We start from the raw sequence: 25,929 nt of genomic DNA, 5'->3' as shown, positions 1-25,929 counted from the left end.
AGGAGTAGTTATCCTATTCTCAATAGCTTTAGTTCTAAGGATTACAATGTGCTTGTACTTCTGTGCAATTATGCTGTCACCGCACCTCTGGATAAAAACGCTTTTGAATCGATAGTAGATGAATCCACAGGATATTTTCAGTTAAAATCTTGCCATTGTCTCGAAAAAGACTTGTACCTTGTATACTGTGATAAGCATCGTTGGTACTCATCCACCCAGTCTAGACATTGGCTCGCTGAAAGCTTTCTATAATCAGCCCCAACAGTAGCTCGTTCTCGTTGTGCTTAGCTGTATTTTTGAAGGCTCGTCGGTCCTTCAAATGGGCCTTCGAAGATGCTCGTAAAGGGTGTAGCAGCACTTGCGAGCTTCAAGGAACACTTGTCATGTACAGTACGAAGCAAACGAGTTCGGCGTGAAAGTGAATTATATATTTAAACGTTCAAATTATCTCGATTCGACGCTGCTACCATGAATACGTTCCACGCCATCGTTCTTAGCTATTCGATATAACTAGATGAAATCTTCACGTCTATGACTAGTTATTTGCCGCATTATTTTTCGGCTTGCAATGCAAACTCCTACATTCTAATGACCGATGGTTCCTTTTTGTGTTACAGATCCAGGGATGGTCTTTTCACCCCCCGTGAGGTAAGTTTACAGCGTTTTGTCTTTGTACCCATTGTGTTAGGCTTCGGATATTCGCACGTAATCGTAAGATTTTTTTTTCTTCACTTCTAGTTTCTTACTTAGAGGAATTTTAGTTACTTAATCACTTTTCGTCGTATAGTGCACTTTTATAGAAGTTCTAGATTTGTATGATACGAGATAGAAGAAGTTCTAGATATGAGTACGGCAACAGATGGTATTTAAACAACTAGTTTATATAAATAACAAACAGATTAATTGTATTCTACAAACGAGCGGGTGCAAAGGTTCGCCTTGGAATGTACGTGCTCTTATTGGTCTTCAAACGGAGATACCTACAATCTTAAGCTTCCATAGCTGCTAGACCTGTTCCATTCTGCTAGATCGCAAGTGTTGGGAACGTTGATCTTTGTTATATATACATTGTTTTGCCAGTTTGTTGGCTGACTGTGTACGTCGTACGATTGTGTTGATGATACAAAAGTTGGCACTCTTTGAAACGAAAGATACTATTTATTTTACAGTAAAGATATATTACTCTACAGTTTATTCTGCACTTATAATCAGGGGATATTAGGACGCCTTGTCCTTTTAAGATTCGCTGCGAAACATGTCAAAGCAATAGGCATCTGACGTTAAATAGGTTCCTGAAAGGCACACGTTTTTGCCTGCCAAGGGCCTAGTGTTTCCAGCCGTATCGATTTGAGCTTGCTTGATACAGTTCTCTAGCAGATCGGAACAACGTTTTCAGCTTCCATAAATGACCGCTACGAGGTTTTACCTGCTTAATGTGTAAACAGTTATGGTCAACGTCACTTTTGACAACAGAGTGAAATAGATTTAGTAAATCAAAGTCATCATCAATTACCCTTATGCTTGCACTATATTGACTAAAGCGTTTCTAGTATGCTTGGCATTATCTGGAAATTTTGTGATTCAGTCAATCTAACAAACGCTCGCACTGCGTCCCCATGTACTGTAGACCGATTTGTTTCTGCCTCGCGCTACGACTAGCAATGAGTCGCTAACGAGAATAGAACGAACAGCCGCTTCCCTGAGAATTCGAGAGGGTTCACAACAACGAGCACCACGAAAGGATGAGCTCTAGTAGCGGCACAGACAAAAAAGTATCCTTAGAAGGTTCCTGCGATGGTGTGGGGAAAAGCAATGGTCATAGTAGCTAGACTTCCATAGGAATACCCTACTGGTTACAGAAGTTATATGTGACTATCTTGGGGATTCTTCCATACCGAGCGAGGGTAGGCAGCGTTTAACATTGGCTCAAGCCGAAACCGAAAAATTGTGTGAGTTCCTACATAGTCAGTTTGCTTCTGGCGGAGTTAAAAGAGCTCTATGGTAATAGAAGACTCTTATTCAATGATTCTACTACTAGAACATTGTGTAACAGAGATAGATCGTTCTTTTGGATCGAACTAGAAAAGATTTTACCGAACTGTACATGAATGACTGCAAAAATTCAATATCGAGCCTGGAAGAAATCCCGTTTTATGATACTGCTAATGAAATATACCCATAAATATATATATATATATATATATATATATATATATATATGTGTATTTAATTGTGTGTTGTTGGATTAGCTAGTTTTCGTCAATAGAATTTGCGGTGATCAGTGCCTTCGGGGAAACAGATGCGCTGACTTCAGGCTTCAACCTTTGTTTGAAAGGCTTTCCGTCTCCATAACGACTGTACCATTTGGTATTATTAGGAATGATTCTTCTTCTTGGACGGAACTGTAGAAAAACTTATTTCTCTACCCAATCCGTTTTTTGCGTTTTCGTGTGAGAACATGTAGAACGTTCACGATCTCAGTCCCGATTGTTTTCAGCCTAATTCATGCTCCGGGAAAGAGACATTGTACGATTTGTAATAAACCCTCCGTAGCCCGTGTATGAACAGTTTAACAGTCTTTATCGGAGAACAGATTAGCGAAACACACGCAAATAACAAGAGTGGAAAGTGTATGATAAGATTTAATAAGCTTTATTGACTAAATTATACCGAGTTAGTGTGTTTTCAAGCATGCGGCAATAGGAGTAAAACCAAATCGAATATAAAAAGCTATATCGCATACGTTCCACATGAGCTTGTGTGGGTCGTATGGGACATGGGCGGCGCCATTTTGGTTAAGGCGTTTTAGTTAGTAGGCTCGGAACGTTTCTCTTGCCAGGTTGATAGGTGAAGGTATTAGCTGAAACCATTTTCGTCAGACAGCATATAAGAAAAGTACTCGTGGGAGGGTGTTGATTTAGGAGACGAATTATTTCAATTCCTGCCCGACTCCTATGACCTAAAGCTATTTTTAACTAAACATAACAGCGCATATATAGCTAAGGGCCCCAACACGAAATATGTATAGGTAAATAACCTATAACCTAACCATAGCTGTTAAGTCTGACTCTGTACACAACCTTCGCACCAAATTGAGTATTATTTCTATGACTATTTAGAATTTCCGTCACCATTTTGATGTACGACAAACATTTCATTCCTTTATTCTTCTTAACTAGACCTATGATGCAAAATAGAGAGAGAGCTTTCTTTTCGCTTCAGATTCACGTTGGGAAAGATTTGCCCACAGGCAACACCCAGAGACACATCCCCTGATGGGACAGGCTTTACAACCATCTCGCTTATAACAAAATAGAAAAATCCTTTATCATTCTGTAGTTTTTGTCTAGTACTTTACTAGCTCTAAAACATTCTAGAGTTGATGCCCTTACTAAACAGCTCTGTATACGGTACTAATACATTACGAGTACTTGAATCTAGTTAATCGAAGATGATCAAGTACCGTATTAGTTATAATTCGTTCCATCAGGGATGCTGGCAATGTCAGTTTTAGATGGGCGGATAACCAGACAGCGTTCTGCAAGGTCATGTCGATGTTCTAATGCCTCTAAATTTTTAATGAGAATCTTCTAAATTTTGTCGGTTTAACGATGCCGTTAGCTCTGGTGGCTGATACTAGCTTGCATTAGGTACATTGAATGGGGATGAAGTAGAACTGTTCGTCTACATCGACCTCGGTATCGATTTTGGTCTGATTGATCTGCCTAGCAGTCAATCGAAATGAACATATTGTGGTGTTGATATAAATTGATTGTGTCTACACGATACCTCTGAGTACATGTCGTACCAATGTCATGTTCAAAGTTGACCCGAGTGATCTGTAACCGCTAGCGACTCCCAAAGGATTCAGTTAGCCGGTTGGTAGATAAATCCTATAATTCGTCTCGTGTCATGGATGCTGAACTTCGAGCTATACAATCGGATCAGCGCTAGCTTAGTATCCCTGCATATTTTTGTGCCTCGCGACAATTATTTGGGATGTATTTTAGGGCCGAGGACCGGGTAAGCCAGGTGTAGAAATTCTAACGACAGCCTCATTTGCAGTGCTTTGGTTTTCAGCTGGCCGTCACTTGTCGTAACGGTCTGATAATTTCGCCGATACGATAGTTTATTTTTTTTTTTTCTATAGTATTAGCTTATTATTGTTGATGTTACACGCGGAATATATACTATCCAGTGGTAGATTGTGTTACCTACTTAGTAGAATCATAGAGTCTATAAGCGTATCGATAAGGATGCATACGCCGGATTCAACTTGCTTACTTCAGCAAGCAGCTAAAAAACTGAACGCCGTTCTCAGAAATTCATTAGTGAACTCTTCTCATTAAAGGAAGCTCTGAGAGATGCAGATACACTTGTTAATTCAGTAGGACGTTTGCAGTGCTAGTTGACCGATAGAGCCCTCCAAGGTCTTCTGCGTCGAAACAAGGCTTACATGTGTTTCACAACAAGCTTACAATAGACTAGCCTTAGGTATAAAAATATAGCTTTCGCTTTTCCTAGCATATTCAAGTAAACATATAAAGATATTTGCTTGAATTGGTCTTAGCTTCAGCGTATAGGAGTTTAGACTTACGTCCTGGAGTTTCATTCTGTGTGCAGAGAAAACCAACTGTAGAGCTAGTAAGTTTTCATTTGGTACAAGGAAATCAACAGCTAGTTCTTCCTGTAAAGCCAGCTTAAAGCCTTATCTAAAGTAGAGAACTGGAATCTCGGCGTAAGGCTTGGCCAGTAGTGCTGTCCCGATAGTCTATGAAAAGCTCCTCAAAGATTTCCAGTCGGCTAGCAGAGAGTTTCGTGCCTGTTTACAAAAACGGTGAATGGGCAGCTAAAGGTCTCTGGGCACAGTCGCCTTCCTTCAAATTTGTTCATAGTCTGCATTGTATGGGTCGTAACCACCTAGAAACTGGCCGCTGTGCGAGAAAATGAACTGCCAGCTAACCCTGTCCCAAAACTCGGCCCGGAAGACGAAAGGGTCGCCGGAAAACAGGCATATGACTCGAAGCCAGGGCCAGTGCCTCGAGCAATAGGTCCGTCGCCAGACTAAGGCTAAGGGAGATAGAGCAAAGCAGTGAAGATGGGAAATAGAAAATCTGGTGCTGCTAGTACACGAAGCATAGGTTGAGCCATATCAGACTCGTTGTGAGCCATATTAATTATGGTGAAGCAAATATCATTTGCTTGGAATAACGGGAATCACTACATAATATGGGTCATTGTGTTGTTGTTTCGTTGGCCATAAGTTCTTTAGTCGTAAATCGTATACGTTTGAGGTTCAATAAACCGTCTGATTGAACAAAAAGCAGATATCGATTCCAATTGCCAATTGAAATAAAAGATTACTGGCTTTAGTCCATGTCTAGGCTGGATAGAATCCTTTCAAAAAACTTACTTGGTTGTTATGGAATGATTAATAGCACCTTTAGTGAATTATTATTATTATTTATTATCAAATTGTTCTGCTTTTGAACCATCCAAATCTTTGGACCACACGTTATTTTGATACATAGATCTTTCACGTAAAAACAACTAATGTATATCTATGTCTTGTTTTCAGTGCTGCAGAAAAAAGACCACACCCATTAAGCAGTATGACGAATAGCCCCCCAATTTGGGTGCGTCAGCCTACAGGCGGACGCTTTATCGAGGGCTGCGATGCCCGTTTCGATGCAACGGTCAGCGGCAATCCGATGCCACAGCTCGTCTGGTCCCGCAGAGGACTACCTATTAAGAATGATCACAAGTACGTGATACGTTACGATACGCTCGGCAATGATTAGGGCTTCAGCTGACATAAACAGTTAACACACGTCACTAGTAAAATTAATTGCCAAAGAAAAAAGAGTTACAACAAACAAATATTTTGAGAGTACTATGACAATACTGATGTTTATGTATGTTTGTGTTTATCGTTGAATAGACGCGAAACCGGATACAACCCTATTACCGGTGAAACCTATCTACTTATTAGACAAATTACTGCGGAAGACGATGGAGAATATACATGTACAGCTGTAAATGTTGCCGGAGAGGCCATTTTAGTTGTTGCAGTTGTCAGAGACTTTACAGGTAAATGTAATTTACTTCTTATAGTGCCATATTGCAACTTTTCATCCGTTAAATTATATTAAATTTATCTTTAAATTTAATTTTAAAAATTAAACAAATTAGTTACTACAGTTAGAAAATTGTTGGCTAACTAAGTAATAACTTTTCACAAAACTTATTGAGTTGACTTTTCGCAGAAGAAATTTATCTTTAGTAACTGAAATGTTTCGACTAAACAGTATATCTGATATTTAGGTGGATAACGTGTGAACTCATTGGTATCAACCTATATTATTTAACTAACTCAATTTAGTCTCTTGGTATCTATAATGGTGCGCACGTCGCACATTAACGAAAAAATCCCATTTCAAAAGAAGCCCAAATCTAACCATACGCATTTGTAAAATTATTTTGAGAATAGCGGCCCAACAGATGATTCAACAGCGTACCAAGACAACGACAATAAACCAGCAGATAGGCGTTTCGTCAGCGCCCTTTCAGCTACCCCCACCGCAACAAAAGGTGGTCCGTTCTTCATCAACGGTCTTCAGTGATCTTCGGCAGAGCTATCACAATGGTGCTGATCAAGCCTTTAGAGTAGACACATTTGAGTATCGGCTTCTTCGCGAGGACGAGTTCCGAGAGTCTCTTATGAAAATTAACATCGAAGAAACAGACGTCACTGAATACAGAGAGGTAATTTGGAGGATCAAAAAGATAAAGATAGGAGATTACATGTAATAAAAGGAATAGAAAAAAAAAACTTTGTTACTTGAATTATGCAAATTCTATGAACTTTCTCTGACTGCAGGTGGTGCACAAGTCGCGTCCTCTTGCCCCGCCACAAGTTCAAGGACGACCACGCAACTCGAAGCTTTTAGCGGGCTCCGACGCGACTTTCCAGGTTCGCGTGCCAGGAAATCCCGACCCACGAATTACGTGGTTCCGTAATGGACAGCGTATTAAAAGCTCATTCCGACACGTTTCTTCCTACAGTGATAGTACTGCAACGCTCACCATACGAAACTGTCAAGCCGACGATGCCGGCTACTATACAATGCTCGCCGAAAACTCGAAGGGCCGCGTGGCCACATCGGTGCATCTTGTCATCGAGGATAACATGAGGTATTGGCAAGGAATAACTAGTCCTTTGTCAAGTTGGAAAACACAGGAACAAGAGCAATTAGAGCAACAGATAACCCAGATAACCACAAGCACGATACACCTTCAAGCAACATTCAGCCAACAGCAGGACACTGCTAACCTATACCAGGCACAGTGAGTAGGAGATGATAAAATAGGATCTGCACAGGTCAGAGAAAAGCAAGCGGCAACTGCACTTGCGATATCAAACGATACCAGAAACGTCTCGTGCATGCGCGAAAGAGCGATTTTTTTTACTGACATCAAATACCCTCGCACACTAAATACTTCCACTTATAGCATCGACCGATATCAAAAAACCTCAGAGTTATGCTATAAATATGAACCAGTGATCCCTTAAAACTCCTATGAGGAAAAAAGGCCTACCGCTGACCTATGTTAAATGCTTGAACGAGTCATGCCCACTTAGGTTCGATCTTTGATTCACTTGCAGCCCAAAAGAACTCGTTCACATGAAACATGTTTATGTAAAATGTTCAATGTCCACTGTTCACTAAATACCAACATGTAAAAACTCATTCCCTATATACTCAAGTCATAGCAAGCTTAAATCTTACATAAAAACCCACTTTGCACTACTCATTACAGTGTTTTCTGCATCTTGTTATGACCCAGTTCGAATGAGTTTTCTTCAAAATAGGCTACGTAGATTGAAAATACAATAAGAATGCGATCTATTTTGTCAAATTTCTGTCCGTCATTAAAAACAGCACGTCCGCCGAATATCGACTTCCTTCTCACACGCAATCGATGACCGAGTCCGCCGAGATAGAGGACTCCCAAGCTTTAAAGCCATCTTTTATAAAGCTACCTACGGACCGCGAAGTGACGGAAGGCCATCAGGTGCGATTTGACTGTCGAGTGTCAGGCCGTCCTACACCTGAAGTACTATGGTACCGTAACGGTCTGCAGGTTTGCGATGACAACGCCCACAAGATTCTCGTCAATGAGGGTGGACTTCACGCCCTTCAAATCAACGATGCGCAGGCGTCCGATGCAGGAATGTGGACGTGCGTTGTACGAAACAAAAGCGGTGAACGCCGCTGTGACGTTACCCTAACCGTCATCGGTATGTTGTGTTGCGATGTTTATTGAATCGTTAAATTAGAAAATTGAAACCTCTGTTGTTATATAGGTTAGATAGCACAAATACGTATAAGGAACTTTAGTTCATTATTATTATTAAGATCGTCTCTTGCATATCGCCAATATGATCTAGTATGATATGAGTAGTATTAGTGATGGGACCTGATGAATTTATTCTCGTATCTCGATACAGAGCGAGAACTGATTGTCCCACCAAAGTTCGTTGAGCGTTTCCAACACGTCAACGTACAAGAGGGTGAACCAGTTTCGCTTCACTGCCGAGCGGTTGGAACTCCAATGCCGCAATTGCTTTGGTTGAAAGACGGCGTACAGATACATTCGGCACCACCGCACGTCCTCATTGAGGCTACCGAAGGTTGTTCGTCTTTGCACATCGATCGCGCCACTCTTGCTGACGGCGCATGGTATCAATGTACAGCAACAAATCAAGCCGGCTCCACGGCAACACGAGCACGTCTACATGTTGAAATGTTGCCTCGGCAGCTGACAACGCCGTGGTCGCTGAACCTGCCACCTGCAACGACTGTTATTGAGCCCCAACAGCCTCCGGCACCAGAAACTGTCGTGTTGAAACACTGGGAGCGGCCACGGACCGAGCTATCTAAGACACCTGAAGATGCACCACCTCAAAAGCCTGCTTTCACTTCACATCTGCAGGACCTCGTCGTCACCGAAGGCGAACGCGCACACTTTGAAGCGCGCCTCATACCAATAGGTGATCCCACACTCGTTGTCGAGTGGTTTGTCAATGGTCGACCGATTGAAGCCGGTAAGTTTGATATCCGAACAAACCCGCCAGGTTATATTTTTAGTCATTCATTTAGAATTATGTAAAGAACAGTTTAGTTAATCGATGTGCCCTCGATAATGTTTAATGATTTGTAAATAAATATAAATAAAATATATGACATTGAAATAATTTCGGAAAATTGTCAACTAATTGATTTGGAGCAGGATCGCGAGTGATGACCGTGAACCGATTTGGGTACGTCGCTCTAACAATGCTTAATACCTACTGCGAAGATGGTGGAGTAATTCTTTGCCGTGCAAGTAATCAAGCCGGCGAAGCGACCGTATCAGCATCACTTAAAGTTATGCGTAAGTTTCAATGTAGAACTTAATTACCGACGCTAACTTTAGTGTGCTTACATTCAATGGTCTACTTCTTTTTGTGACTCTAAACTTCAGTCGTAAAAATCATGTCGGCCGGGGCGGACATCAACAAATGTTTACTTATAAATAGCTGGTTTCCTATGAAGATCTATAGCATGAACTAGAACAACACATTATATTAAAAATACAAAAGATATATCTGTGCCTGACTTGTTCTTTGCAGCGCGTCCGGCCGTCGATGCAAGTACCATCAATGCAGACTCGCTCATAGCTATCGAACAGCTCGAACAGCATCAACGCGTTCAACGACAATTCAGTGACGACAGTGGACCACAACAAAAACCAACATTCATCAAACCACTGGAAAACCTTGAAAACATAATTGAAGGCAGCTTCGCGCGATTTGAGGCCCAGATCCAGCCCGTAAATGACCCCACAATGCGGGTTGAGTGGTTTGTCAATGGCAGGCCCCTGACATCGTCCTCCCGGATCAACACTACATTTAGCTTTGGGTAAGGACTGAAATAAGGACAATACACTTTCTCTTATTACGAATGAGCCGCGTTGGTAGAATATTTCTGCATTGCCGTTATTGCTAGGGCATATTTTTCGTTTAACTCGTAGAGCTGTGATGTTTCCTTCAAGTCGCCTTATTTTTTTTTGGGTATATTTTTGTCCTAGCTTAGAGTGTGGATCTCTCGTAATCACCAGTTTATGACTAACAGCTTTCAACAACACTTGATTTCATTGTTCTACAGCTACGTCGCCCTGAACATATCGACTCTCCGTTATGAGGATTCCGGAGTGTATATGGTCAAGGCCACAAATGCCAGAGGGGATGCCCTATCCACAGCCACCCTCAAGGTTCGCCTATAGGGCCACCAATACTTTATTGATGTTAAAAAAAACTCTTTCCATTACCTGCATAGCGTTTTAATCTGATAATTACTAGTTAATATAGCATTTATGTTAGCATTTATTGAATACAAAAAAGGTAGATTTTAGAGAATAGCAATAAGCATTTTCCTCCTGTAAACGTTACATTATCTGTGTACCTTTTTGCAGGTGGTGTCCCCGGTAATGGACCAAGCAGGCAACGAAGAGCAGCAGAGATACATTCAGCAGCTAGAAAGCTATAGGGAGACCCAACACAAAACGAGACACGAAGTTAGTTACTTTACTTTGCATTTAGCTTTATACAATAGGATCCTCGTATACGAGTCCGTTCTTAGTAGACCTTCTCTAAGACTATACAATGCACGTTTCAAAGGCGTTCTCAGCAATTTCCAATGATTTAATTTCTCATTATTAGAAATATCTGTGATTTTCGCATAATATTAATGAATCTTAACTTCTATTATCATTTCAGTGGCAAGACCTTGAGGAGCCTTCTCAGGCACCCGTATTTAAATCACAGCCTCGCGATCAGCAGAACGTACAGGTACTTCTTCTACATACATTGCATCAGCATGCACTATCTTGCAACCTGAGCATAAATGTCCGGGGTGTAGCTAAAATTAGGGTTACAAAATGAAGTAATTATGATTACCAACTGACATACACTTATTCTGTATTTAAGAGCAATATGTATTACAGTTGCGTTCGTGGATTAGAATTGTATCTATCATGGAACAATATACAAATATAAGTCAGTGTTAAGTTAAATTATAGTTCAACTGTACCCCAGTTTTTTTCTCATCATATTGAGTCATTTGTTGTCTTGTTTACGTTGTGCCTAAAAGGAGGGCAAGACTGTACTGTTCGAAGCTCGGCTGGAGCCCTCTGAGGACTCATCTATGAGAGTCGAGTGGTTCAAGGATGGGAAACCACTTGAAGCTAGTACGTAAATCCATTAGTTTTCTTTTATTTCTTTATGGCATATTATGGTAGGTGATTTACTATTAATAAATGACACTGAGTAATTTTAGATCCTCAATAAAAATGATAGGGTCTTCGACATAAGTATTAACAACAAGAAGAAAAACGTCTAACATATCTCTAATGACGCTTTGGTCGTTGAATCGGTTGTCTTTTTTGCATGTTAATACATCCTCACTAATCATCTTGCAAACTTTTCCTGTATCTCGTTCTAGGCTCACGCACGTATTGCACGTACAGCTTCGGCTACGTGTCTCTGCGTATTTCGCAGGTCGAGGAACGTGACTCTGGCACATACACTGTGCAAGCTACTAACCGAATGGGAATCGCATCTGCGACCGCAAATTTAACATGCATCAGCACTAAGGTAAGACAAACACAAAAGCACGTTACTTTCTTACAAAAAACAGATTATACAATTTTGTGTGAGTTCAACGATCGTTTCCGTAATGTTAAAACATACTTTAGTAAGGTTTGATGCCGGCTTTCGAGTGTTTCCCGGATTTCAGATGCCTCATCTCCGGTTTTCCTAATGTACACCTTTTATTCCGTTGTTAGGTTAAAACTGGCAGCACTTTACTGCAACATCATCGACAAGGCCTGGAGAGAACTCAACATATCGAAGATTATTCTCATTACGACCGAAAACAAGAAGAGCAGATATATGCGGTTACCCAGCGACCCCAATTCCTCGAGGAACTCAAGGGCAATGGCATGCTTGTTGAGGGCCAAAGTGCCCATTTTGAAACAAGGTGAGTATAACTCAAATAGAAAGCACGCAAGAAAGGACAAGTTTGTTGTTGTTACATAAGAAAACCACTTAATTTGAAGAACAAAATGCAATTTACTAAAGAAAATGTATTGAGCTAGGCTTTTCCCGATAGAAAGTGGTTCCAAAAAGCAATTTGGATCTATTATAAAATGTCGACTCTTTATTTGTTGTATGGTTTTCAAATAGGCTGGAACCAATGGGAGATTCATCGATGACGGTAGAATGGTACCATAACGGAAAACCACTCATTACAGGACATCGCTTCAAGACCTACTCAGATTTCGGGTAAGGTGGCAATGTTTTTGGTATCCATGACATATATCCATTAGGCTCCTTGTTGTTAGTTCTTTTTTTAAGATAGTTGGTCTCAATCAGAATTTAATCATACCTTTCTCGATTACCAGATTCGCTAACATTAATCTCGTTGTCTTGCTGGCGATCTACAGTAGTCGACAGTTGTTACACCGATAACGAAATTGAAGTACGCCGTTTTTTAAAGATCGTCTCCATTTTCTTATGACGATGCCAACTAAGCCCTATTTATTATTATTATTATCAATTAAAGGTACGTGGCATTGGACGTACTCTATATGTACCCGGAAGACAGTGGTACGTTCACAGTAGTGGCTCGCAACGAAATGGGAGAAGCCCGCTTATCAAAACAGGTGACGGTACAGGCACAGAGCTCGATCGATAGCACTTCGATCACGGATATCATTTCGACCGAGCGCAGCACCCGGCACGCCACAACACATGCAAAGGACGAAGATATGTCTAGTACTAAACCATACTTTACTACTCCATTAAAGGATATCCACAAACCATACAATGAGGATGACAAGGTATTCCTTGAATGCAAGGTCGAACCCGCAAGCGATCCAACCTTGAAGATTGAATGGCTTTATAATGGACGCCCATTAACACCAGCATCGCGCATCATTACAAAAACCGATTTCGGCCACATCATACTACAGATTAACGGTGTGACCGAAGAGGATTCTGGACAATACACTGTACGTGCTACAAACCATCTTGGCTCAACCCTTACCTCAGCGTCGATTAAGGTAATCGGTCATTCAGGTGTTATCTCGGAAAGCCAGTATCCCGAAGGACTTGAGAAGATTCAGCGGCTAGAATCGCGACAACGACGTAAAGAAGAAGACCTTGTGCAAGTATTTGGTCGACCAGAGTTTAGAAAACCGTTGCATAACATTGAAACATGCGAGGGCAATAACGTCCATCTCGAGTGTCGTCTTGAGCCTGCCCAGGACCCATCCCTGCGGGTTGAATGGTACAAAAACAATCTACCGATAACTGTTGGACATCGTTTCCGACCGGCACATGAATTCGACTATGTGGCACTTGACATTCTTTCGGCTTATGCGGAAGATGGTGGAGTTTATACTTGTCGTGCGGTGAACAAGCAGGGTGAGATCACCACATCTTGTAGTGTGCAGGTTATTTCGATTGGCCAAATAGTTCAGAATGAAGGCCAGAATTCTGAGGTCCTGCGTCAAATCGCACCGTTAGAGCATACGCATGTACGCGAATCATATCACGAGGAACTACTCAAAACCAAGCCACAATTCATCTCTCAGCCCAAGCCACAATCATTAACTGAAGGTCAGTCCGCTCATTTCGAGTGTCGTCTGGAGCCAGTTAACGATCCCGACCTTAAGGTTGAATGGTACAAGGACGGCAGACCTCTTCCGATCGGACACCGCTTCCGTCCATTCCACGACTTTGGATATGTGGCACTCAATATCCTTTCCGTAACGTCGGCTGACAGTGGGTGCTACTCGTGCCGTGCCACAAATCGACTAGGTACGGCCGAAGTCTCAACAACGCTTACAGCCACCGATGAATCGTCCATTATTACAACTACTGAGAACCCGGATAGCATTGCAAAGATCGCACAGCTCGAAGGCCATCGCTTTGCTAAGCCGGAGATAACAGATCAAGCTATTACTACAGCCCCGGTGTTTACAGTAGCACCCCAAAACGCTAATGTTGTCGAGGGGGCGCGAACACATTTCGAGTGCCGCCTCATTCCTGTAGGTGATCCCCGCCTTAAGGTTGAATGGCTACACAACGGTCAGCCTGTTAAGCAGGGATCGAGGTTCGTTGAGCTCTTTAACTTCGGCTTTGTCGCTCTTGACATCATGACGACGCACGCGGAGGATTCCGGCGTCTATACTTGTCGAGCAACGAACGCTCTTGGTGAAGCTATCGTGTCTGCCAACCTTTCATGTGCCTCACAACAGAGCCTTATTCTTGATTCACAACAGCCTGATTCGCTTGCGCAAATCCGCTACCTTGAAGATCATACACGTTACCAACATAAGTCTTACCAGGAGGAGACGCAGACGCAGGCGCCTGTCTTTTCCAATCCTATGCGTAATGTGACTATTCGCGAGAATGGAAACGCACACTTCGAATGCCGTCTAACACCACTCGGGGATCCAAAGATGAAGGTAGAGTGGCTAAAGAACGGAATTCCCTTAAACCAGTCATCGCGAATCTCTACAGTCAGTGATTTTGGATTTATCGCGTTAGACCTCAAAGGTGCCAAAGTTGAAGATACGGGCACGTATACCTGTCGTGCCGTTAATGAAATCGGTGAGGCGGTTTGCTCCGCTCAGCTCGTGGTCCAGGGCGAAAGCTCTCTAGTTTTAACCTCGTTGCAGCCCGACAGTCTCTATGCCATCCAGCAGCTCGAGCTGGGTAAACCTCGCGCGGCCCCCAAAGAGGACGCGCCATGCAAAGCTGCACCACGCTTTGTGACCCAACTGACTGGTCCTCTCCAGGTGGTCGAAGGCCAGGCTGCTCACTACGAGTGTCATGTTGAACCGTTTCCCGATTCAACAATGAAGTATGAGTGGCTACACAATGGCCAGCCTCTTGAACAGGGTCATCGCTTTAGAACGGTGACAGATTTTGGCTTTGTAGCGCTCGACATCCTCTCTGCACGACCAGATGATAGTGGCGAATATACCATCCGTGCGACGAACCAACTGGGTCAGGCAGTATCAAGCATCAACCTTCAGGTGGCTGCCACTGGCAGTTTAATCCTCGAATCACAACAGCCTGAATCCCTTGATGCCATTCGCCGGCTTGAGGGAACTATGGGATACCAGCGTGCTGAATTTATCGAGAAAACTGTTAACGAACGGCCACAGTTTGTACGTGGACTAAACAACCTGGATAATCTGACTGAAGGCCAGAGTGCTCATCTGGAAGCTACGATCACTCCGACAAATGATCCCAAACTAAAAATCGAATGGCTTCATAACGGAACGCCCGTTGCAGCTGGAGCACGTCACCGTACCGTTTGCGATTTTGGCTATGTAGCATTGGACATCACGCATGTCCAACCCCGTGATAGTGGCGTGTACATGTGTAAAGCGACAAACGCCCTTGGTGAGGCTGTAACATCATCCCAAGTTCGCGTTACTGGTAAGGCTGGCGTCATAACCGATTCGAACATTAGTGAAGACGGCCTTCAGAGACTGCACAACCTTGATCAACCTGCATCACTGGTTCGAGAGGAGAAGCCTGTTCAACAGGTGAAGCCAGTTTTCACCCAACCTCTCACATCGGTCGACAACCTTGTGGAAGGTCAACCCATCCATCTTGAATGCCGTGTCGAACCAATCAATGATTCGAAATTGAAAATCGAATGGTTTGTGAACGGCGTTGAAATAAAGCAAGGCTCACGCTTTAGAACTACGAGCGATTTCGGCTATGTTGCTCTAGATATCCTGCACTGCTATGGTGAAGATTCAGGTACCTACATGTGCAAGGCCAGTAACGAGCTGGGAGAGGCTGTCACAACTTGCAATGTCTCCGCAAAAAATCGACGCAGCCTTATTCTCGATACGCAACATCCACAAAGTGTACAGCGCATTCAAGAACTTGAGTCGATCGAGAAGTTCCGCAAAGTAGAAATAGAGGACAAGCCTGTATCGAAACCTGCGTTCATAACAGAACTGCGCGGACCGACTCAATTGATTGAGGGCCAAATTGCTCACATGGAGTGCCGCGTCGAGCCTGCACATGACTCGAACTTGAAGATTGAAGTTTTCCATAACGGGAAGCCACTGCAGGCAGCCAACAAGACACGAATTACAACAGACTTTGGTTACGTCGCTATCGATTTGGCTTATGTTTACCCTGAGAACAGCGGTAATTACACAGTGCGGGCCACTAATCGCCTTGGGACGGCGCAAACAGCAATGGATGTTACTGTGCAAGGCAAGTCTTCTGTTCAACTTGAATCTCTCCACCCACAGTCCATGCAAAGCATCCGCGAGATCGAGGGAAAAATCAACAAAACTGATTATGAAGTGGCTGCACCCGTGTTCCAGAGGCCCGAATTCACACAACCATTGAAGAATGCTGACTTGACAGAAAACCAGCCGTGTCGCTTAGAGGCACGTCTAATCCCTGTAGGTGATCCCACTATGAAGATAGAATGGCTTATAAATGATCAGCCTATTAACGAGGGATCACGCATGCATGCGATTAGCGACTTCGGCTTTATGAGCCTTACAATTGATTACGTTAGACCCGAAGATCAGGGTGTATATACCTGCAGGGCTACAAGCAGCCAAGGACAAGCAGTAACATCTTGCAATGTCAAGATTAAAGGCAAGGACTCTATCCAACTGGAATCACAGCAACCACAAAGTCTTCAAGCGATTCGAGAACTGGAGACCGGCAAAGTGTACGAAGTACACGATGCACCGGCGGTAGTTTTTGAAAAGCCCGTGTTTACAGAGCCGCTGCTGGGTCCTTCAGAGATTAATGAGAACACCGCAGTACGTCTAGCATGTCGCTGCACACCTATCGGAGATCCGGACCTCAAATTCCAATGGCTTTGCAATGGTAATGTTATTGAAAACGCCTCGCGGATGGTGTTCAATCAAGATTTTGGTCATATTACTCTGGATATTCAATTCGCACGTGGAGAAGATTCCGGAGTGTACATGTGTAAAGCTATGAATCGTGCCGGTGAAGCCGTAACCAGCACATCACTTCGCGTTAAAACAAAGGCATCCGTACAGGAAGAAGCTCTGCATCCTGAAGCATATCGTATTATGCAGCAATACGAGTATGAACTCTCGCAGAAAAAAGCTGAAGAGCGCCCTGATGCGTCTATGCCGTGCCCTGTATTCATAAAACAGCTGGAGTCCGTTAAGGGGGCTTCTGAAGGCCAATACATTCGACTTGAAGGCAGAGTAGAACCTTCTAAAGATTCGAAAATGAAGGTTGAATGGTATAAGAACCAACAGCCTCTTACGTTTGGTGCTAGAATCAAGGCAATTCACGACTTCGGGATGGTATCGCTCGACATTAGTGGTGCACGCTCAGAGGATTCTGGCCTTTATACTTGCCATGCCGTCAATGAGTCGGGCGAAGCAATTTCCACTTGTACTGTCAAGGTGGAAGGCAGTTCTGGGTTACTACTTGGATCTCTGCAGCCCGAAAGTCTTGAGCGCATCCGCGAGATGGAAGCATATCAGGCCCCGACACCCCGAGAAATAGCTGAGCCAGTTTTTGAAATGCCTGTGTTCGTATCACACATCAATGACCTGGAGCTCACCGAAGGCCAACATGCACGATTCGAATGCCGCGTGGAACCTGCCAAAGATCCCACCTTGAAGGTGGAATTCCTTCATAACCAGCAACCCCTTCGCAGTGGATCGCGCATTACGACGAAGCAAGATTTTGGTTTGGTAACGATCGATATCCAAGGCATCTCGTCGAACGATGTCGGCATTTATTCAGTGCGTGCAACAAACAACAAGGGTCAAGCTACCACGACAGCTTCGCTTAAGGTTATCGATAAAGCAGCCGTCCAACTTGACACGCTACATCCAACGGGCGAGCAGGGCTTGTCTAGTATTCAGAAAGTAGAGGACACCTGGAGTACCAAGTATATCTCTGTTAAGCCAGTTCCTGAAAAGGTGTTCAACAAACCTGTCTTTACTCAACTTCTTGAACCGAAGTTGACCGTGGACGAAGGCCGGAGCGTAACCCTTGAATGCCGCGTAGAACCATCCACTGATCCCGATCTTAAGGTGGAAGTGTTCTTCAATGGAAAAGCCTTGGAAGAAGCCAACCGTTTTCTATGGACCAATGAATTTGGTTATGTTAACCTTACAATCAAAGATTTCTGGGCGCGTGACTCTGGTGTCTACACAATCCAAGCTGAAAACAAGGTCGGAAAAGCCTTTACTACAACTACTATCGAATGCAAACCGGCGAAAAGCATTATTGAGACGACTCAACACCCAGAAGGCGCTAAAGGTCTCGAGTCGATCCAATCGCTTGAGGAGTCGATGGTGAAAACTACTGAACAGACTACAGAGGAAAGGGGACAAGCTCCTCTGTTCACCTCACAATTTACTAACCTAACCGATATGACCGAAGGCGAAATAGCCCATTTTGAGGCGATGCTTTCACCCGTCGGCGACCAGACAATGACTGTCGAGTGGCTCTTTAATGGCCGACCTATTGAAATGGGCCATCGTATCCGTACTGTTCATGCGTTTGGAATCGTTCTGATGGAGATCCTTGGCGTCGTCATTGAAGACTCAGGCAAATACACCTGCCAGGCTAAGAACGCGTGGGGTACAGCTGAAATTAGTGTTGATCTGAAGTGCGTTGACAAACAAAAAGGACAAAGACCCAAGTTTACAACGCCACTATCCACTATGAGCGGGCTGCGTGAAGGCGAAAGCGTGCATATAGAGTGCCATATTACGCCGGTAGGCGATCCCGATCTTCGTGTCGAATGGTTCAAAAATGGAGAACCCCTTCCGGAGAGTTCTCGAATCAAAACTTTGTCTGACTTTGGCTTTGTCGTCATGGACATTTCCTACGTTCATCACGAGGATTCTGGCGAATACGTATGCGTTGCTACGAATAAATACGGATCCGACACGACTAAATGCACTATCGACTGTGCTAGCTCTGGCAAACTAGTCCTTGACTCACTACAACCACGAAGCATGGAACAAATTACCCGCATGGAAGGCATGAAATCGCGCACCGTGACCAAGGTCGATTCGTCCATTCAAGAAGCACCCAAGTTTGTATCTCATATCCAAAACGTAACTGGCCTCATGGAGGGCCAGAGTGCCCACTTTGAGTGCCAACTTACACCCATTAACGATCCTGACCTCAGGGTTGAATGGTACTTCAATGGCCAGCTCATGCGTTCTGGTCACCGGTTTCGCACGTTTCATGATTTTGGTGTAGTTGTACTCGATATCCTCTACTGTTACGGAGAGGATTCCGGTGAATGGGTATGCAAGGCGACCAATAAACATGGCACAGACATCACTCGCGCAACGCTCACCTGCAAATGTAAGTCCACTGCTCCTATATTATTTCAGAATTTGTTGTAGTGAAGGTGAACGGAACCACCAACAGAAGAAATTAGATTATACTGTTAAAAGTTATAATAATTATATGCCTGATAATAGTATATAACCCAATTACTGCTATATCGTTGTTAATTTATCAAGGGAAAACTTTGCTTCGAAATGTAGCTGATATTTTCCACGTAATTGATCATTTCAGCGAACTCAACTTTGATCCTCGAATCGCAGCTGCCTGTTGAAATGGCTGGCGGACAGGAAAAGCTCACCCGTCTTGAACGCTCATTGATGCGAAGCGTTTCGGCGGTATCAGTTAGTGACGCTCAGGAGGCGCCCGTCTTTACGAAACCTCTGGACGATATTCCCGCACTGCGCGAAGGCGAAAACATGCACTTGGAAGCTCATGTTACGCCTACACATGACTCCGACCTCACCGTCGAATGGTTCAAAGATGGAGCCACACTGCGCTCCGGAACTCGAATCCGCACCATTAACGATTTTGGCTTCGTTGTACTTGAGTTATCACCTGTATATCCTGAAGACTCAGGAGTGTATACATGCAAAGCTCGTAATCGGTTCGGCGAGGCGGTTACATCATGTACTGTGCATTGTGAGAGTAAGCGAAGCATAATTAGCGACACTCAATTGCCGTTAGATATGCGTGATGGAATCCATAAGATGGCACAAATTGAGTCACGAATGGCACAACATAAACACATCGAACAGCGTGAATACACATGCACGGGACCACCTCAGTTCCTCAGTTCCCCGTCTGACCTTTCACTCGTTGAGAATGGACTTGCACACTTTGAGTGTCGCGTAGGACCTGCAAATGATCCGAACCTTCGCGTCGACTGGTTCCATAACGGTAAGCCTCTCGTAACGGGGTCGCGAGTCAAGAGCATTTCGGATTTCGGTTTTGTCATCCTCGAAATCGCCGGAGTGTATTCCCGTGATGCCGGAGTGTATACGTGTCGTGCCGTCAACCGGGAAGGTGAAGCGTCCGTAAGTTGTCAGCTGAGTATTAAAAGTAAACAATCAATCGTTCTCGATTCTCAGCTGCCTGAGGGCTTCACGGTAGATGGTATCAAGGTTCTAGAAGAATCCCGTTATCAGAAAACGTCACAAACACTTGAAGGGGAAAAACGCGAAGCGCCCAAGTTTGTTACTCAGTTAACACAAACCTATGAGCGCGTCGAAGGTGATAACGCACACTTTGAGTGTAAGCTGCTTCCTGTCGGCGACCCTACCATGAAGGTTTGTAATAGATTGTTGTTAAAATGTGTGTAATGTATTAGGGATACTTAGAGATAATTAAATCATTAGATTGACGCGCTTAGCGATCTTGTTGATGGCTATCTTTTTTTCAATACGTTTATACTACATCGTTACAGGTGGAATGGTTTGTGAACGGGGCTCCTCTTATCACCGGCTCCCGAGTTCACACAGTTGATGACTTTGGTTTTGTTGTACTTGAAATCGACTGGTTGTTCCCCCGAGATAGCGGAGAGTACATGTGTCGCGCGACAAACAAGTGGGGATCGGATACCACAAAGTGCACACTCACCGTAAAATGTAAGCGTCGTCCTCGATTATTTTTGCTCGCCGCTTTCTGGTGAGAACGTTCCTGTAAAAAAAAAGCCGTAGAGACACCGCCAAAGTTCTGATTATTACTAATTGTAACTTTTATGTATCTATGACTTGCAGCGAAAGCAAACATTATTCTGGAATCTCAATTGCCTCAGAGCATTGACTTGGCTCGATTACGTGGCTTGGAGAATCCACCGACACATCAGACACCCTCTGACGATAAGCCACCGACACCGCCTCATTTCATCACGCAAATCCAACCGCAACATGGATTGAAGGAAGGCGACAGTGCACATTTTGAGTGTCGTCTAGAGCCGACCTCCGACCCAAAACTGCGTGTCGAGTGGTTCCACAACGGCTCTCCCCTCATATCTGGGCATCGCTATAAGACCACGCACGATTTTGGCTTTGTGGCACTGGACATTCTATACTGTTACGCTGAGGATTCGGGTGAATACGTAGCAAAGGCTGTTAGCGAACTTGGCTCCGATCAAACACGGGCAACTCTCGAATGTATGGGCAAACCAAAACTCGACTATCGAACCCAATTGCCCATGACGATGAAGGAAGGCGTGCGGAAAATTGCCGAAATGGAGATTACGAAACAGAGGTATATGAGGCTACAAAAGGCCTAGGCTTCATATTCATCGAGGCAGGAACTTCACTAGAATTCAATTTAAATAACGAAATGATTCCAGTGGATAACTGACACGTTTCATAGGGCATATAATTTCTTTGAAGCGTCAAGAACGCTTAGGCTTAATGGTTGCTCACAACAATGGGAGACGCCACGATGTTACGACCAATATCTTTTCTGTTTTCCTATTTCAAGAACATTGCTCTGTACCGTAATGGAACACAATGAAAGCCGTGAAGGCGTCACGTCAAGGTAGTGCAGCCAAATCAACGTAACTCCGTCTTAAGGAGATACGAGAGAGAAATATAAAGTTTTATATATATTACTATCGATGATATGAATCTTTGCAGCCTTTGCTAAGGATTTGGAGGACCTAAGCTCTATCGTTCTATAAAATTGAATCCACTTTTTTGAAGATATTCGTTATTAGTAGTACTTGCTTAATTTTAAGCGCGAACATAGTTTTAGAAGAATCGAAATTGCCACCGCCTCTCAGGTAGAAAGCGGCGTACAAATGATACGGCTTCCGAGGTTTTTAACAGCTCCTAGCAACTTTTGTGACGTCCAACAGTAACATAAGCTACATACCGCTATGGAACCTTCTGACCATCGCGTTACACACAACGTAATAAATACGCACGCATAAATAATGATCAGTGCAAAACTCTCGTATGAAACACATCATCTTGAGAAGCCTGTTACACGTGATAGGTCGGCGGCTCGTACATAGGATAGGTCTATGTTGAACGATGCTATTATGCACGTAGACGTGTTCACTGTGAAAGGACAAATAGGTAGGGGAACTGCACAGAGCTATAATATATAAGCGGGTGATAAAATTCGTGACAGATAATGCCCTATTAGGTCTAAAAATTTTCCCACATGAGGGCTCACAAGCAGTTTTAGAAATGGAAAATCGATTATGTGCGCAATAAATTTTGTTCAACAAAAGACCTGAATCAGAGAAGACCTAATGTTCCAGCTCGGTATCTTAGTAATTGGTTACAAGTTAGTCTATTGCTATTTACTAAAAATAAGGCTAGTCGTTTACTGTTATCACATGACAACTATAGATAACGTCTGAGAAACAGAACATCCATAAAGTTAATAATCATGTATTTGTGTCGTCGTGTTTAGGCCTAGCACTCTATTGTGTATACTACTATATATATATAAAAGTGAATAAGATGCCAGAAATACATAACCTTGTTTTTTAACCCTAACCCACTTCTATTTTTCGCAGGACGGAAACCGTTATCGAACAGGCGCCCGAAAAGTTCGCCCCTATGTTCGTCCAAAAACCTGAACCGCAGGTCGTAGTCGAGGGCGAATGGGCAAAGTTCCAGTGCCGCGTTATTGGTCATCCGAAACCTAGACTCATTTGGGTCCTCAATGGAAACAGCGTCGTTAACGTAAGCATTTGTCACAAGACATCTATTTGTATATAATAATATACTGTTTGCATATGACCGGATTTGCCTGATACACAATAGGCGATACGATAAACTAATTTAACCAGATCATTTGGAAGAGCTACTAGGTACTCCTACAGCAATTGTTTACTCTCTCCACTAGCCCTTCCATAGGAACGACCGGCAAAATGGACAGCGTCACCGGGACTTTTAGATAACGGGCTCAGAATGCCACATTATCGTTATCTCAGGCTTTTCTCGATTATACTATGCACAGAGTTAGCTGAGCCGATTAGCAATTGGCCCTGATCGATGGCCTATAAGTTTGGTGCCTAAATATATGTATATATGCCAAGGCTTTAATGTATCAGTCGTCCATGTTCGGTTTCGTTGGGATAAACTCACCGGTTATTCTAAGTGATTTTGTTCTAGAGGCGTGAATCGATGACGACTTTTTCCGTATTCTTTCACGTAGACCTTCATGCGTAAATGGGAAGACTATTGTTGAGCTTCGAGAATACACTGAACGGCGGTTTTTGATTCTGAAAGATACTGGTTTCCAGGCTTTGATCACGCTCATTCAAAGTGGTGAAAGGCGCTACAATCAGAACCTCTAGTTAGTTTCATATTGAGCCCTTTGTTATGCTCGTTCCTACTTGAAGAAACTTCCAAAAGCACTCTAAATAGAGAGAAGCATTAACACTGTCGCAAGCTGAACTGATAGGAAATGACCGTTTGTGATATGCGAAAGATACCGACATGCGTTTACAAAAGTATACGTTCATTATGTTTAAGTCCTGTCTATGGACGCGTGAAAGAACATGCTCTGGTTCCTTTATATTAGCTTAGCAACAGATTGGGCATAATGTCATGTAAAACAAAGGCTGCAAGCCAATCAACAAGTAGTATAGACAAAGTGAAGAAATGTCACATTTACGTTATACCTGCATGGGAATAAATGAACACACAATCGACTAACACATATATCCGTATGACGTATTACTGAGATTAAAAACAAAATCTCCTGCTTAAAATTTCAACGTTTTCAAGCTTTCCGAATGATAGTGTTTTCACTTCTTAGGCTTTCGCGATCGGTAGCGACAAGATAGGAAGTTTTTTCGTAGGAATGGGTCTTTTGCCTTACTGAACGTTTGTGGCAGGCATACCCGTGGCCCCGCCGTGGCCGGCTAACACTCACCTTGAGCAGTGCGGGGAACCTGATCGAATATCTTGAGAGGGTATAGTGGCCGAAACGTCAGTCTTGCGCCCGATCCATCTCCAGCTCGTCGTCTTGAACCACCGAACTACCCCGTCGGTGTAAAAGTTCTGTTCGAGCTCTGTTGCGCAGCAGACGCCGACGGCTTATTCAGTAAAACAGATAAACCAAACTACGAGCTTTTACCAGCAAATTATGGCCATTCTGAATGCTTTAGATACAGAAGGCTGATGAAAAATAGTTTGAAAATTTAGATCCTGACCCTTTGATTGCAGCCTCCCCACGAAAGACATTCAGAGTTTCCTGATCAGTTGGCATTCTTCATCAGAAATCTCCGGAAATGTATCGCGCTTAGCTGGTTGCTTGTTCCCAAAGCGTTAGTAGGCTGTGCCGTCTGGCATCGGTCTCTTCGCTCGCATTATCTTTGTGCGACCCGTCTCAAAGCTGACTGTCCTTGCTATCGGGTTTCCAGGGTAGGGCTTAAGCCTAGCCTCGGTAGGGCTTTGTGGAGGCCCTGGTGATGGGATCTGCGAGTTCAACACGAAACTGATCCGCAAGGACAGCCACCGCGACAAGCGGTGGTGGTGATTATAGAAATCAAGAAGCTTTCGGCGACCGATTCTTTGAGAACAGGTCTCATTACAATGTGAACTTTGGACGGGTCCACAACGGACGAGCTTTACTTAACACCGCTACATTTTACTGTTATATTACTACTGTTACATGCCACAGGAACATTGTTCAATGCCATCCTATACATTAGTTATACCGGTGCCGCCGTATTTTCTGTCCGAGTCAATACGCTTTTGTCCGAGCTTACGTTCTATGTAATATATTTGTGCTTCTCTTGACGCATCCTGAATGGTTGTGTTGTGTTCAAGTTCCGTTCAAAGATAGGCGCCACTTAGATGCTTTATCCCTACCGGAATACAATATGTGAAGTTTAACTGTTGTATGCCCAGTGAGTAGCCTTTTCGACCCCTGACATATCATTTCTGTTCCAGGGTTCAAGGTACAAGCTCACCTTCGACGGCATCTACCATTTCGACATTCCCAAAACTCGACAATACGACGGAGGAAAGGTTAGTGTCAGAAGAAATGAAAATGTACTATTTACATTTTAGGTACAATAACAATGACATGATTAAGTTATTATGCACTTTGCTTAAAAGATTACATTTATTTCCTTCTTTCCATTGAATTTCTTCATTAAACAAATTAATAGATGACCATTTATTTCGGTACTGCTTTAAACACCCGATTAGGTCGAAGTATTTGCTCGTAATGCGGAAGGTGAGGCTTACTGCTTTACGACATTAGAAGTACGCCAGCACCAAAGTGACTATCGAGCGGTGCTAAAGCAATCGCCAAATCCATGGTATGACCGCGATATTCGCAGCTACCAGGTTGATCGTCAAAAGAAAGAAGAGAAACGTATCTTCGAAGAAGTTCTTCCTGGTGGACAGGAAGTTAATGTTTGGAAAACCGAACGGACGGCTCAAGGTAATCGTATAACTTACTATGTGCATATAACTATTAAAACAGATCACACGGACTGTTACCCTGCCTGTAGCAGAAGAGCC

The 25,929-nt window shown here is 43.5% G+C and overlaps 1 protein-coding gene across 15 annotated transcripts in view; it reads left to right on the top strand.

The window, feature by feature from the left end:
- LOC111254245 (uncharacterized) overlaps positions 1-25,929 on the top strand; it is a 143,383-nt gene that overhangs the window by 35,869 nt on the left and 81,585 nt on the right. For all 15 annotated transcript variants that reach the window (XM_086976117.1, XM_086976113.1, XM_086976112.1 and 12 more), the window contains 23 exons: positions 618-648; positions 5,579-5,764; positions 5,942-6,090; positions 6,491-6,765; positions 6,881-7,194; positions 7,944-8,302; positions 8,513-9,109; positions 9,295-9,438; positions 9,677-9,965; positions 10,212-10,317; positions 10,519-10,620; positions 10,823-10,894; positions 11,196-11,292; positions 11,547-11,698; positions 11,890-12,083; positions 12,290-12,388; positions 12,669-19,477; positions 19,694-20,748; positions 20,886-21,066; positions 21,199-21,691; positions 22,962-23,130; positions 25,351-25,428; positions 25,612-25,849. In XM_086976117.1, the coding sequence (XP_086832243.1) occupies positions 618-648; positions 5,579-5,764; positions 5,942-6,090; positions 6,491-6,765; positions 6,881-7,194; positions 7,944-8,302; positions 8,513-9,109; positions 9,295-9,438; positions 9,677-9,965; positions 10,212-10,317; positions 10,519-10,620; positions 10,823-10,894; positions 11,196-11,292; positions 11,547-11,698; positions 11,890-12,083; positions 12,290-12,388; positions 12,669-19,477; positions 19,694-20,748; positions 20,886-21,066; positions 21,199-21,691; positions 22,962-23,130; positions 25,351-25,428; positions 25,612-25,849 (12,189 nt within the window). The remainder of the gene's footprint in view (positions 1-617; positions 649-5,578; positions 5,765-5,941; positions 6,091-6,490; positions 6,766-6,880; positions 7,195-7,943; positions 8,303-8,512; positions 9,110-9,294; positions 9,439-9,676; positions 9,966-10,211; positions 10,318-10,518; positions 10,621-10,822; positions 10,895-11,195; positions 11,293-11,546; positions 11,699-11,889; positions 12,084-12,289; positions 12,389-12,668; positions 19,478-19,693; positions 20,749-20,885; positions 21,067-21,198; positions 21,692-22,961; positions 23,131-25,350; positions 25,429-25,611; positions 25,850-25,929) is intronic.

This window comes from Varroa destructor, unplaced genomic scaffold (genome assembly GCF_002443255.2).
Source record: "Varroa destructor unplaced genomic scaffold, Vdes_3.0 BEIS01000007.1, whole genome shotgun sequence".
Classification (NCBI taxonomy): domain Eukaryota; kingdom Metazoa; phylum Arthropoda; class Arachnida; order Mesostigmata; family Varroidae; genus Varroa; species Varroa destructor.
Note: the sequence above shows the minus strand (reverse complement) of the source record. Positions and strands in the feature narration are given on the sequence as shown.